This window comes from Bubalus kerabau, chromosome 15 (genome assembly GCF_029407905.1).
Source record: "Bubalus kerabau isolate K-KA32 ecotype Philippines breed swamp buffalo chromosome 15, PCC_UOA_SB_1v2, whole genome shotgun sequence".
NCBI lineage: Eukaryota > Metazoa > Chordata > Mammalia > Artiodactyla > Bovidae > Bubalus > Bubalus kerabau.
The window spans coordinates 81771953-81791224 of record NC_073638.1 but is presented as its reverse complement, the minus strand read 5'-3'; the positions used below and the strand labels follow the sequence as shown (position 1 = coordinate 81791224).

Here is a 19272-nt window from a genome sequence, read left to right as displayed (position 1 = left end):
TGGCTAGCCTGAATCATCAGATCCTTTTTAAAGAAATAAAGACATTTAGCACACACAATAACTGAAGCAGGGTAAAGGATTTGGCTCCTAGTAGAAATCACTAAATCACTTATGTTCATGACTGAACAGAAAATTATTTTACACAAATGTGGTATTCTGTTTAGAGCTGAAGATATTCTTCAAGTGATGTTTCCTAGCAAGGACTTCAATAGTCTAGTTATTTTTATAAAGACATTTAGCCAGCTTTTAATTTTATTTAAAACAGGTATTTTTCAAATTGCCAAATAGGGAACATGGTTCCAAGCTATGAAAATGTATTGCCTTTATTATATTAGATAAATTGAATGATTCACCATCAGTCTTATAATTTTGTTGCTGTTCAGGCACTCAGCCGTGTCTGACTCTTTCTGACCCCATGGACTGCAGCACACCAGACTTCTCTGTCCTTCACTATCTCCTGCAGTTTGCTCAAACTCATGCCCATTGGGTAAGTGATGCCATCCAGCCATCTCATCCTCTATTGACCCCTTCTCCTCCCACCTTCAATCTTTCCCAGCATCAGGGTCTTTTCAAATGAGTCAGTTCTTAGCATCAGGTGGCCAAAGTATTGGAATTTCAGCTTTAGCATCAGTCCTTCCAATGAATATTCAGGACTGATTTCCTTTAGGATGAACTGGTTGGATCTCCTTGTGGGTATTAGAATAATCCTAATATCAGAAATATTAAAGCATGAAAGAAATGTGCACTTTACAACTGAGACAATAGAGCAAATAGTCCTTTGATTAAAAAGGGTCTTGTTGTGTAAAAAATTCAGGAAATGGTCTAACTTTCACCACTACTTGACCTTGGAATCCTTTTCACATTGAGCTCTAAGAATACATTTTCTGGTCTCCATTTTGGGTAATGCTGCTGCTGCTGCTGCTGCTAAGTCACTTCAGTCGTGTCCGACTCTGTGCGACCCCATAGACGGCAGCCCACCAGGCTCCCCTGTCCCTGGGATTCTCCAGGCAAGAATACTGGAGTGGGTTGCCATTTCCTTCTCCAATGCATAAAAGTGAAAAGTGAAAGTGAAGTCGCTCAGTTGTGTCCGAACCTTAGCATGGACTGCAGCCTACCAGGCTCCTCTGTCCATGGGATTTTCCAGGCAAGAGTACTGGAGTGGGGTGCCATTGCCTTCTCCGTGGGTAATGCTGGACCGAGACAAATTTTGTTGACAGTTTTCTGAATTGACATCTGTCAGATTTTGTGATGTTGGAGAGAGAGAAGTGTTCACTTGTTTTGCCAGCTTTGTTACTGGCTAGGCAGGATGCTTCTAGACTTAATATTACTAACAGAAGGCAGAAGCAGGTGGGAGTTTTCCACATGGCAGTTCTCTGCTGGCCAAGACTGCCGACATATTGGTCAGTCTACATTCTCCTCTGTCTCTGGGGTCCCTGATGGCTTCAGCTCTTCACTGAGGGCATCTGGATGGTGATGGGATAATATGAATGCTTTACACTCAGAGGATCTGGGGAGACTTTCCTATTGCTGACCACCCTTGGAGATTCTGCTCAGTGATGAACTTTCATGGGATGTGCTTAATATTTTCTTCTTTTTTTTTGTTCCCCAATTCACCTCAAGTGTCTTTGTGGACTTTTGTCTGCTTTCCCAGAGCACAAGAAGTTCCCCCCTTTACCAGTAACTCTTCTTGGAAGCTGACGTTGCTTCTCTCAGGTTGGTACTGCATAGTCAGTCTTCAAATACTCTTTGAATAATGTTGCTGTAGCATATGGATGGCTGATTTTCACAGTTTTTGTAAAGAGCAGGCATTAACAAGAGAGCCTTGCTCATCAGGCAGAAGGGTGAAGTTGCCTCACCAGATAAATCCATCTCTGGGAAAATTTGATAATCCTTCATGTAACTTAGAGATTTAGGGAAGTCGACATGTTTTTGAAGCTACCGGAAAAATTGCTCCAGGCACATAGCATCTTCTGAAAAACCTATCTGGATGCTTCCTTCAGCCTAATATTAGGAAATGTGGTTTAGTTCATGAATATTTGTTTGCTTGCATGATCAGTGTTTCTGTCACTTCCTTATGCTTTGAGTTGTAGATCAAGGGTTCCACATGGAAATCCCAATGCTGTAAAACACAGTGCTTTCATGGCCTTGTTACAATCAGGCTGTAAGTACACACAAGCCAGGGTTTACAGGAGAGATGGTGCCCACTGTTAGCTGGCAGTCACAGTAGCTAATCTTTCCTCCTTCCTGATGACATCATCAGGAAATCAGCCAGCATGTTTGAGCAGGAGAATTTGCCTGCCGAACATGGCAACCAATGCTGTGCTCAAGTTAAACTCCATGAAGGCAGTGATTGCCATCCTGATAACAGAGCACGGAATGTCAAGCACTGGGAGTTCATCACAGAAAAAGTGATTGGTGACATTGGATATGCAGAAGGATAATGAAAAGATTGGATGTGCTTATAATAGCTCTGTTAAAAGTCCCGTGAACTCTGAGCCAGCTACTCACAGGATGCAGACTTCTGAGTGATGTGACTAAGAATGGCTCATTTTACTGTGTAAACTATAGCTCCATAGAAAGTGTGAGGAAAAAGCGACATGCAACTTAGGAAAAAACATTCCTGTTAAGCTACTTTTCCTTTAGTTGAGAGCACAGGCTCTGGGATTAAATGGGAATCCTGGTTCCACAACTTAGTTATGTGGATTGGTCAGTTGTTTGCTCTGAGTTACATAATGTGAAAATTCGGATTATAAATTTTTAATAATCTAAAAATGGGGATGATTTTGTCAAAGTTCAATGAGGCCATGCATTTTCCTTTTTAAAAAATATTTATTTATTCTTTATTTTTGGCTTCGCTGGGCCTTCCTGGGGCCCTGGAGTGGCAGGCAGGAGCTCCTCTTCACTGTGGGGCACAGGTCTCTCATTTCTGTGGTTTCCCGTTTTGGAGCATGAGGATGTCAGTAACTGTGGCATCTGCGCTCAGTAGCTGCCGCTGGTAGGATCGAGAGTTTGGGCTCAGTAGTTGGGTCACCCAGACTTAGCTGCTCCGTGGCATGTGGAATCTTCCCAGCTCAGGGACTGAACCTCCATCCCCTGCCTTGGCAGGTGGAGTCCCACCCACTGAACCACCAGGGAAGTCCCAAGAAAGCATTTTGCATATGCTGGCAGATAGAAAGCCAATACTAATGTTAGCTAACCATAATTCTTTCTCCAGTCTTATGATAAACTTTCTTGCATGAAGGAAGAACATCCATGGCATCTGTCCAGGAATCTTAAGATTCAAAGGCATCTTATGGACATGAGTTTGAGTAAACTCTGGGAGTTGGTGATGCACAGCGAGGCCTGGCATGCTGCAGCCCATGGGGTTGCAAAGAGTCGGCCACAACTGAGAGACTGAACTAAACTGATTCCCAATGTTTGATCCTCTGCATCTTCCTCTTTACAATTTTTAAGGCAAAGTTCCCATTTTTTTTGCTTCCAGTTTCCCTGCTTCCCTTTATGCTACCTACCAGAAAACTCCCTAGGCTCAGGATGATGAAAGGCTTACCTTTCAGTCTTTTATAAGTCAGTGGATTATGATGCCAGTATGAACTGAAGCTACTTCAATTTCTGATCAATTATGATGAAGTTTTATAGAATAATTTGCCTCAATTAGGATGTTTTGTCCACTTATTTAATAGGTGTTTCAACATAAAATCACTTTTATAGATTGGCATCTGATAAAAATTGCTTTGTGTTATTACGATGGGTTGAAGTTTCTCTGAGAAAATTAAAAAAAAATTGAGATCTAATCTTACTGCATTGTGGTCAGAAAAGATGCTTGGAATGATTTCAATTTTTTTGAATTTACCAGAAAGCAGGAATAGAAGGAACATACCTCAACATGATAAAAGCTATATATGACAAACCCACAGCAAACATTATTCTCAATGGTGAAAAATTGAAAGCATTTCCCCTAAAGTCAGGAACAAGACAAGGGTGCCCACTTTCACCACTACTATTCAACATAGTTTTGGAAGTATTGGCCACAGCAATCAGAGAAGAAAAAGAAATAAAAGGAATCTAAATTGGAAAAGAAGTAAAACTCTCACTGTTTGCAGATGACATGATCCTCTACATAGAAAACCCTAAAGACTCCACCAGAAAATTACTAGAACTAATCAATGAATACAGTAAAGTTGCAGGATATAAAATCAACACACAGAAATCCCTTGCATTCCTATACACTAATAATGAGAAAACAGAAAGAGAAATTAAGGAAACAATTCCATTCACCATTGCAAAGAAAAGAATAAAATACTCAGGAATATATCTACCTAAAGAAACTAAAGACCTATATATAGAAAACTATGAAACACTGGTGAAAGAAATCAAAGAGGACACTAATAGATGGAGAAATATACCATGTTCATGGATTGGAAGAATCAATATAGTGAAAATGAGTATACTACCCAAAGCAATTTATAGATTCAATGCAATCCCTATCAAGCTACCAACGGTATCTTCACAGAGCTAGAACAAATAATTTCACAATTTGTATGGAAATACAAAAAACCATGAATAGCCAAAGCAATCTTGAGAAAGAAGAATGGAACTGGAAGACTCAACCTGCTTGACTTCAAGCTCTACTACAAAGCCACAGTCATCAAGACAGTATGGTACTGGCACAAAGACAGAAATATAGATCAATGGAACAAAATAGAAAGCCCAGAGATAAATCCACACACCTATGGACACCTTATCTTTGACAAAGTAGGCAAGAATATACAATGGATTAAAGACAATCTCTTTAACAAGTGGTGCTGGGAAAACTGGTCAAGCACTTGTAAAAGAATGAAACTAGAACACTTTCTAACACCATACACAAAAATAAACTCAAAATGGATTAAAGATCTAAACGTAAGACCAGAAACTATAAAACTCCTAGAGGAGAACATAGGCAAAACACTCTCCGACATACATCACAGCAGGATCCTCTATGACCCACCTCCCAGAATATTGGAAATAAAAGCAAAAATAAACAAATGGGACCTAATTAAACTTAAAAGCTTCTGCACAACAAAGGAAACTATACGCAAGGTGAAAAGACGGCCTTCAGAATGGGAGAAAATAATAGCAAATGAAGCAACTGACAAACAACTAATCTCAAAAATATACAAGCAACTCCTACAGCCTAAATTCCAGAAAAATAAATGACCCAATCAAAAAATGGGCCAAAGAACTAAATAGACATTTCTCCAAAGAAGACATACAGATGGCTAACAAACACATGAAAAGATGTTCAACATCACTCATTATAAGAGAAATGCAAATCAAAACCACTATGAGGTACCATTTCACGCCAGTCAGAATGGCTGCAATCCAAAAGTCTACAAGCAATAAATGCTGGAGAGGGTGTGGAGAAAAGAGAACCCTCTTACACTGTTGGTGGGAATGCAAACTCGTACAGCCACTCTGGAGAACAGTGTGGAGATTCCTTAAAAAACTGGAAATAGAACTGCCTTATGACCCAGCAATCCCACTGCTGGGCATACACACTGAGGAAACCAGAAGGGAAAGAGACATGTGTACCCCACTGTTCATCGCAGCACTGTTTATAATAGCCAGGACATGGAAGCAACCTAGATGTCCATCAGCAGATGAATGGATAAGAAAGCAGTGGTACATATACACAATGGAGTATTACTCAGCCATTAAAAAGAATACATTTGAATCAGTTCTAATGAGGTGGATGAAACTGGAGCCTATTATACAGAGTGAAGTAAGCCAGAAAGAAAAACTCCAATACAGTATGCTAACGCATATATATGGAATTTAGAGAGATGGTAATGATAACCCTGTATGCGAGACAGCAAAAGAGACACAGATGTGTAGAACAGTCTTTTGGACTCTGTGGGAGAGGGAGAGGGTGGGATGATTTGGGAGAATGGCATTGAAACATGTATAATATCATCTATGAAACTAGTCGCCAGTCCAGGTTCGATGCATGATACTGGATGCTTGGGGCTGGTGCACTGGGATGACCCAGAGGGATGGTATGGGGAGGGAGGAGGGAGGAGGATTCAGGATGGGGAACACATGTATACCTGTGGTGGATTCATGTTGATATATGGCAAAACCAATACAATATTGTAAAGTTAAAAAATAAAATAAGAAAAAATAGAAATTGACAAAATCACAATCATTGTAGGGAATTTGATAATACTGTGCTCAGTTTTTGACAGAACAAAGAAAAAATAGTTAAGGACATGGATTTAATTAAATAATATAAAACTTAAATAAAATTGTATAACATAAAAAAATTAAAAAAAATTATGTTCAGAGAGCCCACAATACAGTTTAAGCTTTTTCTAGGAACAAGGCAGGAAACAGATGAGTGAAGAAATGCACCCACAATATATTTTTAAATGATTTGGATCCTTGTGTTATCTACTAGAAAAGAGGGAAATTGAAAAAAATGATGATTGTGGATTCCTTCTGTTACAGGAAGAGATATTGCATATTTTTACTGAAGAAAAACAGGTCTACGTAGAAAAAGAACATTAACCCTGTGACAGGTTACAAAAAGGAAAAGGAATAATGAGAAAATTCTAAGAGATAGTAGTTGCAATTACATCAGCAGCATTTTTGATAGTTCTAGGAGTTATGAGGTCCAAATCTGGGGCTGACTAGCAATGTTTATTATTTTTATGTCCTGTAGTAGGAACTGCTAAACCTTCAGATGGGAGCACACTTATAGCCTCTCCTGTCTGGCTCTGACAAATAGCTTTAGGGTATCAATGGGCAGCTTAGGAAATTGCCTGTAGATGAGAAAACAATACATTGATTTGATAAATCATTAGAAGTCTTATCTTCATGAACATTGATAACCTTATAACTGACATTCTATTATTAAATTCAGAATAAGAATTTGGTAAATGGGGCATAAGGCAAACTAAGTCATCTCTGTTTCTTTCAAATATCTTGATAAATAAAGACTCACAGCTATAAGTAACCTTTCAGCAAGAAAATAAGCAATAATTTAGCTTCAATTCAACTTTTATGCAAGATGCTTCCTTGAGAAAAATCTATAATGTGTATAAATGAATAAAGTCTGGTATCTTCTTTCAACCAGTTTTGAAGATAGTGGGAGGCAGGGCAAGATGTTATACCAGAATATCAAGGACTAGATATGCTTTGATCATGGTGGAATAATGACATAAACATTGTCAATCATTTTGATTTGCTTTTAATGATTTCAAAATTAAGCCACCTGGCTTGTTATTTATTGTTTAGTTGCTAAGTCGTGTCTGACTCTTTTGTGACCCCAGTCTCTAGCCTGCCAGGCTCCTCTGTCCATGAGATTTCCCAGGCAAGAATACTGGAGTGGGTTGCCATTTTCTTCTCCAGGGCATCTTCTCGATCTAGGGATTGAACCCAGGTCTCCTGCACTGACAGGCGGATTCCTTACCACTGAGCCACCAATAACCTGGACAACAACTTAAATAAAAGGTGAAAAGTGATTTAACATTATCTGGGCACTTTTCCAGCTCACTGAAAGTCAAAACAATTCATGGGTGTGCATGAGTGTTAAAAAAAGTGATAGATATGAAACTATTTAGTCTATTATAAAAGCATTTTTTTTCTTTAAGCACTTTAAAGATGGTGGTCGGCCCAGTTTTCACTTGCATTGATTATGAGAGGAAATCTGTTTTTATCCTTACTTTTATTCTATAGCTCATACTGTGTCTTTTTTTCCTCTAGATGCATTTAAGATTTCCTCTTTATTTCTTGTTTCAGAAAATCTGATTGTGATGTGCCTTGGTGTAGTTTTTGCCTGTTTCTTTTGCTTGGGATTTTTTTTTTGTGATTATTGAATGTGTGGTTTTATAGTTTCATCAAATTTCAAAGTTTTCAACATTCAGATCAGTTCAGTCGCTCAGTCGTGTCTGACTCTTTGCAACCCCATGAATCGCAGCACGCCAGGCCTCCCTGTCCATCACCAACTCCCGGAGCTCACTCAGACTCATGTCCATGGAGTCAGTGATGCCATCCAGCCATCTCATCCTCTGTCGTCCCCTTCTCCTCTTGCCCCCAATCCCTCCCAGCATCAGAGTCTTTTCCAATGAGTCAACTCTTCACATGAGGTGGCCAAAGTACTGGAGTTTCAGCTTCAGCATCATTCCTTCCAAAGAAATCCCAGGGCTGATCTCCTTTAGAATGGACTGGTTGGATCTCCTTGCAGTCCAAGGGACTCTCAAGAGTCTTCTCCAACACCACAGTTCAAAAGCATCAATTCTTCGGTGCTCAGCCTTCTTCACAGTCCAACTCTCACATCCATACATGACCACAGGAAAAACAGCCTTGACTAGACGAACCTTTGTTGGCAAAGTAATGTCTCTGCTTTTGAATATGCTATCTAAGTTGGTCATAACTTTCCTTCCAAGAAGTAAGCGTCTTTTAATTTCATGGCTGCAGTCACCATCTGTTGTGATTTTGGAGCCCCAAAAAATAAAGTCTGACACTGTTTCCACTGCTTCCCCATCTATTTCCCATGAAGTGGTGGGACTGGATGCCATGATCTTCGTTTTCTGAATGTTGAGCTTTAAGCCAACTTTTTCACTCTCCACTTTCACCTTCATCAAGAGGCTTTTGAGTTCCTCTTCACTTTCTGCCATAGGGTGGTGTCATCTGCATATCTGAGGTTATTGATATTTCTCCTGGCAATCTTGATTCCAGTTTGTGTTTCTTCCAGTCCAGCGTTTCTAATGATGTACTCTGCATAGAAGTTAAATAAACAGGATGACAATATACAGCCTTGACGTACTCCTTTTCCTATTTGGAACCAGTCTGTTGTTCCATGTCCAGTTCTAACTGTTGCTTCCTGACCTGCATACAAATTTCTCAAGAGGCAGATCAGGTGGTCTGGCATTCCCATCTTTTTCAGAATTTTCCACAGTTTATTGTGATCCACACAGTCAAAGGCTTTGGCATAGTCAATAAAGTAGAAATATATGATTTTCTGGAACTCTCTTGCTTTTTCCATGATCCAGCGGATGTTGGCAATTTGATCTCTGGTTCCTCTGCCTTATCTAAAACCAGCTTGAACATCAGGAAGTTCACAGTTCACATATTGCTGAAGCCTGGCTTGGAGAATTTTGAGCATTACTTTACTAGCGTGTGAGATGAGTGCAATTGTGCGGTAGTTTGAGCATTCTTAGGCATTGCCTTTCTTTGGGATTGGAATGAAAACTGGCCTTTTCCAGTCCTGTGGCCACTACTGAGTTTTCCAAATTTGCTGGCATATTGAGTGCAGCACTTTCACAGCATAATCTTTCAGGATTTGGAATAGCTCCACTGGAATTCTATCACCTCCACTAGTTTTGTTTGTAGGGATGCTTTCTAAGGCCCACTTGACTTCACATTCCAGGATGTCTGGTTCTAGGTCAGTGATCACACCATCGTGATTATCTGGGTCGTGAAGATCTTTTCTGTACAGTTCTTCTGTGTATTCTTGCCATCTCTTCTTAATATCTTCTGCTTCTGTTAGGTCCATACCATTTCTGTCCTTTATTGAGCCCATCTTTGCATGAAATATTCCTTTGGTATCTCTGATTTTCTTGAAGAGATCTCTAGTCTTTCCCATTCTGTTGTTTTCCTCTATTTCTTTGCATTGATCACTGAAGAAGGCTTTCTTATCTCTTCTTGCTATGCTTTGGAACTCTGCATTCAGATGTTTATATCTTTCCTTTTCTCATTTGCTTTTCGCTTCTCTTCTTTTCATAGCTATTTGTAAGGCCTCCCCAGACAGCCATTTTGCTTTTTTGCATTTCTTTTCCATGGGAATGGTCTTGATCCCTGTCTCCTGTACAATGTCACGAACCTCAGTCCATAGTTCATCAGGCACTCTATCTATCAGATCTAGGCCCTTAAATCTATTTCTCACTTCCACTGTATAATCATAAGGGATTTGATTTAGGCCATACCTGAATGGTCTAGTGGTTTTCCCTACTTTCTTCAATTTAAGTCTGAATTTGGTAATAAGGAGTTCATGATCTGAGCCACAGTCAACTCCTGGTCTTGTTTTTGCTGACTGTATAGAGCTTCTCCATCTTTGGCTGCAAAGAATATTATCAATCTGATTTCGATGTTGGCCATCTGGTGATGTCCATGTGTAGAGTCTTCTCTTGTGTTGTTGGAAGAGGGTGTTTGTTATGACCAGTGCATTTTCTTGGCAAAACTCTATTAGTCTTTGCCCTGCTTCATTCCGTATTCCAAGGCCAAATTTGCCTGTTACTTCAGGTGTTTCTTGACTTCCTACTTTTGCATTCCAGTCCCCTATAATGAAAAGGACATCTTTTTTGGGTGTTAGTTCCAAAAGGTCTTGTAGGTCTTCATAGAACCGTGCAACTTCAGCTTCTTCAGCATTATTGGTTGGGGCATAGACTTGGATTACTGTGGTATTGAATGGTTTGCCTTGGAAACGAACAGAGATCATTCTGTCGTTTTTGAGATTGCATCCACGTACTGCATTTCGGACTCTTTTGTTTACCATGATGCCTACTCCATTTCTTCTGAGGGATTCCTGCCCGCAGTAGTAGATATAATGGTCATCTGAGTTAAATTCACCCATTCCAGTCCATTTCAATTTGCTGATTCCTAGAATGTCGACATTCACTCTTTCCATCTCTTGTTTGACCACTTCCAATTTGTCTTGATTCATGGACCTGACATTCCAGGTTCCTATGCAATATTGCTCTTTACAGCATCAGACCTTGCTTCTATCACCAGTCACATCCACAGCTGGGTATTGTGTTTGCTTTGGCTCCATCCCTTCATTCTTTCTGGAGTTATTTCTGCACTGATTTCCAGTAGCATATTGGGCACCTACTGACCTGGGGAGTTTCTCTTTCAGTATCCTATCATTTTGCCTTTTCATACTGTTCATGGGGTTCTCAAGGCAAGAATACTGAAGTGGTTTGCCATTCCCTTCTCCTGTCGACCACATTCTGTCAGATCTCTCCACCATGACCCGCCCATCTTGGGTTGCCCCATGGGCATGGCTTAGTTTCATTGAGTTAGACAAGGCTGTGGTCCTAGTGTGATTAAATTGACTAGTTTTCTGTGAGTATGGTTTCAGTGTGTCTGCCGTCTGATGCCCTCTTGCAACACCTACCGTCTTACTTGGGTTTCTCTTACCATGGGCGTGGGGTATCTCTTCACGCTGCTCCAGAAAAGTGCAACCAATGCTCCTTACCTTGGACGAGGGGTATTTCCTCACCACTGCCCTTCCTGACCTTCAACGTGGGATAGCTCCTCTAGGCCCTCCTGTGCCCGCACAGTTTCAACATTAATTAAAAAAATTTTTTTATACCAAACCTGTTTTTCTGGTCCTTCAGGGATTCCAATTATACATATATGTGCCTTCTTGAAGGTGTTCCACGATTCTCTGCTCTGTTGTTCATTTATCTTTTTGAGTCGCTTTTCTCTTATTTTGAATAGTTTCAATTACTAGGTCTTCAAGATCACTAGCCATTTTTTTTGGAATGTCTAATCTCTAGTTAATCTCATTCAATGCAACTGATTTTTTTAAATCATCGGACACTATGGTTCCAAGCTTGTCCTTCACATCTCTTCTTGTCTTTTTTGAACACATGGAACGTAGTTAGAATAATTGTTTCTATGTCCTTGATTGCTAATTCTGACATTTTTGGCAGTTTTGGTCGGTTTTGACAATTGAATTTTCTTCTCCTTATGGCATGTTTTCCTGATTTTTGGCATGTATGGTAATTTTTTATTAGATAACAGGCATGTGAATTTTAACAAGTGTGTTACTAGGTATTTTCATATACTTATATGGTATAAGTATAAAATGTCCTATATATATAAAGTATATATATAAAACCATATACTTGTAGGTATTTTCATAGACTTATATGGTATAAGTAGAGAATGTACTATATATGTAAAGTTTATATATAAAATTTCATATACTTGTAGGTATTTTCATAGACTTATAGGTATAAGTATAAAATGTACTATATACATAAAGTATATATATAAAACTTCATGTACTTGGTATTTTCATAGACATGTGGTATAAGTATAAAATGTACTATATATATAAAGTGTATATATAAAACTTCATATACTTGTAGGTATTTTCATAGACTTATATGGTATAAGTATAAAATGTACTATATAATAAAGTATATATATAAAACTTCATATACTTATAAATATTCTTGAGCTTTGCTCTGGAGCACCCTTAAGTTACTTGGAAATTGCTTGCTCCATCTGAGTTTTGCTTTGTAGATTTGCTAGTTGTGACTGGAGCAGAGTTTATTCTAGGGCTACTGAGGCAAGCCCTTTCTGTGTGCGCTACCCAATGCAATGCATCATGAATCTTGAGATTCTGTCATTTGGGTGGTGGGAACAGACGGTATTCCCAGTCTTGTGTGAGCATCAAGCACTGTTATCTATAATCTATTCAGTATTTCTTTCCCTCCCTCAAATTATTTCCTCGTGTGTGTACTGATTAGTACTCAGTTAAGTAACTGATGGTCTTCCCTGGTGGCTCAAATGGTAAAGAATCCACCAGCATTGTAGGAGATATGGGTTTAATCCTGAGTCAGGAAGATTCCCTGGGGAAGGGAATGGCTACCCACCCCAGTGTCCTTGCCTGGAGAATTCCATGGACTGAGGAACCTGGGGGGCTATAGACCCTGGGGTCGCAGAGTTGGACACGACTGAGCAACCAACACTTGCACTTTCACAAGTAACTGATGAGGGATCTTCTGCAGATCTCGGGGTTCTTTCTCTGTACAACTCACTTTCTTCAGCATTCTGTTATGCAAACTTTAGTTGCCTTGCCTCCATTTCCTTTAGGAAGTCCACTAAACATTTCCTGAGTCTTCCCTTGCTGTACCGTGGTCTAAGAACTTAAAACAGAAAGCTGGGGAAATTTTAGGGCTTCTTTATTTTTAGCTTCTCAGGAACCACTGTCCTTTACTGCCTGATGTACAGTGTCTTGAAAACTAGTATTTCATATATTTTGTCCAGCTTTTCTTGTTTCTGGTAGTAGGGTAAATCTAGTTCCTGTTAGTTTATGTCAAGCAAAAGTGGGAGTTTTGGAAGGGACTTTTAGCTGGATGAATAAAACCTATGTTCTAAAATTGTCCAAATTATATTGCATCCTATTATATTGTATTTAAAGCAACTTTGAGGCTTTATCTTATACTGCCTGCAATGAAAAATGGATAGGCTTTGAAGGTGGAAAAATCTAGATTTGAATCTTGGAATTGCCATTTAATGTTTAATAGATATGTGGTTTAATAGACCTGTAAGTTTCCTCAACCTCAGATTGATAACCTTATTTGATAAAATAAGGTGGAAAAAGTTTACCTGAAACACAAAGCTTCTATGCATTACTGTTTTTTTTAATAGCAAAAAATTGGCAATAGATAGGGTGATACTGAAACAAATCAGAGTTAATTCATAGTTTGTACCTTCATGAAACAGCTAATAAGAATGAGAGAGATCTATATTATTCTTAGGGAAAATGTTAATGACATACTGTTAAGTGAGTAAAGCATTTTGCAGAAAAACAAGTGGAGTGTGAACTGATTTTTAATTTAAAAATTTCTGTGTGTGTGTTTACATGAAGAGAACACCATCTGGAAGGATATATGAACAATTTAAGTAAGTTGATGAGTTAGAAGTAGGGCTAAGGTTTTTTTAACTTTGAAAAAACTTTTAAATACAACTTTTTTTTTTAACCAGTTGTATTTAAAAAATAATGAAAAATAGCCAGTGGAAATCTGCTATATAACACAGGGAGCCCAGCCTGGCACTCTGTGATGACCTAGAGGGATGGGATGGGGAGTTTGAAGTGGGCTCAAGTTGGAGGGGATATATATACATATAGTTATGACTAATTTGTGTTGTTGTATGGCAGAAAGTTAAAGTTAGTCACTCAGTCATGTCTGACTCTTTGTGACCCCATGGACTGTAGCCCACCAGGCTCCTCTGTCCATGGAATTCTCCAGGCAAGAATACTGGAGTGGCGATCTCTTTCACATATGATAATATACATGTTTCGATGCTATTCTCTCAAATCATCCCACCCTCGCCTTCTCCCACAGTCCAGGTCCAATGTATGAGTCAGGGTGCTCAGGGCTGGTGCACTAGGATGACCCTGAGGGATGAGACAGGGAGGGAGGTGGGAGGGAAGTTCAGGATGGGGAACACATGTACACCCATGGCTGATTCATGTGAATGTATGGCAAAACCCACCACAATATTGTAAAGTAATTAGACTCCAATTAAGATTAAAAAAAATTTAGAGAAAGCAAACTGTGATGGAGGGAGTCAGATCAGGGGATGTCTGGGGATACGTATATAGGAAAGGATTGGCTGTAATGGACCAGGAAGGAATTTTTTGGGGTGATGTCAGTTTTATGTTTTGATTTGGGTGGTGGTCACATAATAATATACGTTTCTCATGAATTACTGACTTGTACAATGACAAAGTACACATTTTACTGAATGTAAATCATACCTCTATAAAAGTGATTACATTTTTTAGACAAAAAAAAAAAAAAAAAAAAGAAAGAATACTGGAGTGGGTTGCCATGCCCTTCTCCAGGGGATCTTCCCAGCCCAGGGCTCAAACCCAGGTTTCCCACATTGCAGGCAGACTCTTTACCGACTGAGCCCCTAGGGAAGCCATATGGCAGAAACCAACACATTATTGTAAAGCAATTATCCTCCAATTAAAAAAAAATGGACACATAATTTCTTTTTGCAACAAAACAGATAACAACTGAAGTAAAGTTCAAGAGAAATAATAGATGTGCCTGCCACAGTTCCCACTGTCTATGCCCACACTGCCTATGCCCACAATGTCTATGCCCACACTGTCTGTTTATGCCCACTAGCCAACAAGCTGCAGAAGCACATACTTAGTCCCTGGAGGGACCAGAGTGCTGGATAAGAGGAGCCTGGGAAGGCTTCTTGCAGGATTTAGGCCTGTGCTGGGTGAGTCTAAGAAGGATTTAGGAAGTTATTTTTAGGAATTCAGTAATTGAATATTTTGATAATTTTTTCCTAAGAGGTGAGAAAATTAAAGTGAGTAAAGAAGGAACATTTACTCGTTTCATCTGGAAAAGGGAAATGTTTAGCTATTTTTCTGGTTGCTAAGAGTCCTTATCTCACTCCTATTTCAGACAAACTCACAGGGTGGCCCTTTTTTCTGTCTTGGCCCATCTCAGTCATGGAATGGCCTTGTCTGTTTATTGCTCAGATTCTGTACGGGTTGTTTATGTTCGGTTGGGAACATTTTAAGCTAATATTTTAGCTGTCATCTTCAGGGCCATTCTGTGATTTATCCATGCCGTTAGTAATTTTCTTTCTCCATTTATAGCTTCTTTTGCTGATGATAAGATGTCTCTGTTCACTCTTAGGGTTAATTATGCTAGCATATTGGCTCTAATCCTACATATTTTACTCTCTTCCTCATATTCCAGAATTATGCAAAGCTAAATAGGAAACATGCAACCTGTCTTTAGATTTTCTTCCCAGACTAGGGCAGGCTGGCTACCCACCAGATGAATTCCCCACGGAGAGAGTTCATAGCTAAAGTCTATGAGATTACTACTTGTTCCCTTGAGTGTCTGTGACTACAGGTGCTGAGACAGCATCAAAGTAAAAAACCTTTATTAATTAGTTTTCTGCAGAAGGAGAGAGGAGTTTCCCAGAGGGGAAGGTTTTCATGCTGCAAATCTTCAGAGAGTTCTTATCGACTCTGAGTGTGTGTGTGTGATGAGGCTGTTCTTTTAATATCTATCATACCCATGTTGAAAGTCCTTGTTACTACTCATTGGAATAGGAAATGGCAACCCATTCCAGTATTGTTGCCTGTAAAATTCCATGGACAGAGGGACCTGGTAGGCTACAGGCTATAGGACTGCAAAGAGCCAGACACAATTGAGCAACTGAACACACACACCACTCATTACTCTGAACATTTATCTAGAATTTATGAGTGCAGGGAACTATAATTTCTATGCATTTTCTTTTCTGTTCTTAACAAAGAAGCCAACAAGCACATTGAAAAATCTCATGAGATATGTGTTACTAGGAGAAAGAAGGCTTGAAAAATCAGTTAACTTCCAAAAAGCACTTCTGGGGAACAGCATGGTTGGGACATAAGCCACATTCCAAAAGATTCTAAATCTTGTCCTCTTAAATTAAATAAATAAATTTAAATTAAAAAAAAAAAGAAAAAAAAACTGCTTTCTAGTGGAGCTTGCAATTAAAGCATCTACAATTCTAGTATCTACAATTCTATATATGTAGATACTTAAAGATATTGGGCTCCATCTGATATTACTGAATTGATATCTCCAGGACTGGGGTGTAGTAATTGACACTTTAAAAGCTTTTCCTGGTCATTTGAATACTGCTAGCCACAGACTGCTATTTGGAGACCATAAAGGTAGGCTATATCCTCACATAACTTCCAGTTAGAAAGCTGTTCATAGTATTTTTTTTTAAATCATCATTCATCCATCCATCCGGTCCATTCAATATTCATAGACTACCTACTGTGTCTAAAGCTTTATACCAGATGTTAAAAGGTCATGAAAGAAAGTGTATTTCAACTGCTTATAAATGACAGTGAAGATCTTATATTTAATAAATAATTTAGATAGGAAGTGATAAATAAATAATATTTATTGATACAAGAGAAGCACTATGGGTTCAATGGAAGGAGAAATTACTCCCAGGGGCAGAAATTGGCAGGAAACAGTGCTAACAGTGTGTGGGAGCATCCTTTTTCCTTACATCACAGCGATTAATAGGCATTGTTATTCTTTTTCAGTTTTTGCCAGTCATATTGGTGTAAGGCGGCTATCTTACTGTTACTTTAAATTTCAGTTCCATGTTAATAAGTTGAGTAACTTTATGTTGTTTGGCTCTTTGTTTTGATTTCTTAAAAACTGGCACTGCTAGTGTGGTGTAGAGAACCAGAAATCAAGGATCAAACCTGAAGTATTTTTTTTCCTATCCCTTTCAGGGCTTCTCTCACATCTTGGTTCCTCAGGCTGTAGACAAGGGGGTTTAACATGGGGATCACAACCCCATAAAACACAGAAGCCATTTTTTCTTGCTCTTGAGACTCTGTGGCACGATGGTGCAGATACATGTAAGAGAGCGTCCCATAGAAAATGGTGACAGCTGTCAGGTGCGAAGCGCGCGTGAAGAAGGCTTTCTTCTTCCCTGAAGCAGAAGAGATCTTCAGGATGGCAGCCAGGATAAACATGTAGGAAAAGAGGACAACTGACACGGTGAGCGTCAAGTTAAACCCCACAGAGGCTGCTAGTACCATGACGTTGAAATAAATGTCGGAGCATGAGAGGGCCAGAATTGGGGGCTCATCACAGAAAAAGTGGTTAATTTTATTGGATTTGCAAAAGTTCAGTGAGAAAGTAAAACCTACATTTACAGAGGCATTTAGGAAACCCATGAAGTATGAACCAGTCAAGAGTTGAATGCAGACCCTCCGGGACATGATTGTTGGATAATGGAGAGGGTTACAGATGGCCACGTGACGGTCCACTGCCATAGCTGCCAGGATGTAGCTGTCACTTGTTATAAAAGTCCCATAGACTAGTAATTGCACCATACATCCCATGAATGAGATGGATTTTTTTGTGCCCACAAAATTCTGCAACATTTTGGGCGTGATAGCAGAGGCATAACAAAGATCAACAAAAGCCAAGTTTTGGAGGAAAAAGTACATGGGGGTGTGAAGGGAAGAGTCAATCTTGATGAGGAGGATCATGCCAATGTTACCCACCAGGGTGGCCACATAGATCACTAGAAATGCTGTGAAGAGGACGTGCCAGTACTTGGGTTGACCAGCGAATCCCAGGAGAATGAATTCAGTCACTTCAGTGCCATTGTTCTGCTCCATGGCTGGTAAAATTAAATATCAGTTGAAAAGTGGCAAAGAAAGAAGAACAGAGAAAGGGAAGGCCATTGTGATTCTTAGACTGATTCTGGAATTGGAAATGCCATAATACTTGGTTTTTCAGTGGGATCAAAGCATATTTCCTGTGGCATAATTTCCTTGGACTTTAAAGGCCAACATACAGGTGGCCGAAGCTTGCTCCCCAACTTCAAGAACTTGACACACAGCTTGGGGAAATTGCCATGGACTGGAAGCTGTGTTCTCAGCTTCTGGTTCATAAATATGTCTTAGAAAGATCATACAGAAACATTTTTATTTATGTTTGCTTCCTTTTGCTCACCATATAATTTTATTAATAGACTACAATATACCAAAAGACAAACTCTTTTATCCAAAAATCTTGACACATCCATAGAATTCTGTGCAATTTTGCTCCACTTTACTCCCTGTCTGCATCTTACATCTCTTGTTTCCTTGCTATTATGCACCCAGCACCCCCGACTCCTCTTGTTCCTGCTCTCCTCCATTTCTGGCTCCTCCAGCCTGACATGTTGCTCCTCCTGCCTTAAATACTCTGTGGTTCGTTTTCTATTTCTATCAGCATTTCCATTGCCAGCTCTTACTTTTCCGGTGGTCTCAGTTTGAATGACTCTTCCTCCAGGATTGTTTTCACACAAATGTATCATTTCCTCCTGCCATGGGTCTTGTTCCTTAGGATTTATATATTTTTAGCAATTATTTGTAAGATTATTTCTACATCTTTGCTTAGTTTCTATTTTCTCATAGATTGTAGGTTCCAAGAACACAGCCGTTAGGGAAAGTTCCTACCTCTACAACAGTGGTTAATTGGATACATGAATAAGTGAACGAGTGAAAGAATCAATGAATGAAGAGGTTTATGAGATGCTACTTAAGTCACATGGAGTTCTATTGAAATCCGTGCACACTGCTTTGTTTTCTTTCAACACGCTGCATTTATTTATTTTTTCTTTAGTATGCCTCTCTGATTCAAAGAGCTAAAACACACAGCTAGGATCAAAAAGAGGTTATACATTCACACTTTCTTTGGCTTATTTTTCTTTTGAATAATTACGGTGTGTTTACTCTGGGCGAGGCACAGAGTAGTTGCTGACAAACCAGTTTGGTGCCTATGCCTTTAGGATTGCCGTTGCTCTTGCTCGGTTGCCACCACATAGCACCTCTCACTGCCCTTGGCAGTTTTCTTTGCTGTAAGGTCCACTTTGTGTGACATCAATGTAGCCACTCTTTCAATCCTCTGATTAGTGTTTTCACACTAAATCTTTCCCTTTCTTTAA

General features: G+C 39.4%; 1 protein-coding gene across 1 annotated transcript; it reads right to left on the bottom strand.

Moving 5' to 3' along the window:
- Positions 1-17023: 17023 nt before the first annotated feature.
- On the bottom strand, positions 17024-17959 carry LOC129628568 (olfactory receptor 5AK2-like). The gene has a single exon (XM_055548025.1). It carries the CDS (start codon positions 17957-17959, stop codon positions 17024-17026), a length of 936 nt encoding a protein of 311 aa, XP_055404000.1.
- Positions 17960-19272: the final 1313 nt, after the last annotated feature.

Bases quoted from the DNA above. Each gene is read 5' to 3' on its own strand.
- LOC129628568 (XM_055548025.1), bottom strand. From the start codon at position 17,959: ATGGAGCAGAACAATGGCACTGAAGTGACTGAATTCATTCTCCTGGGA.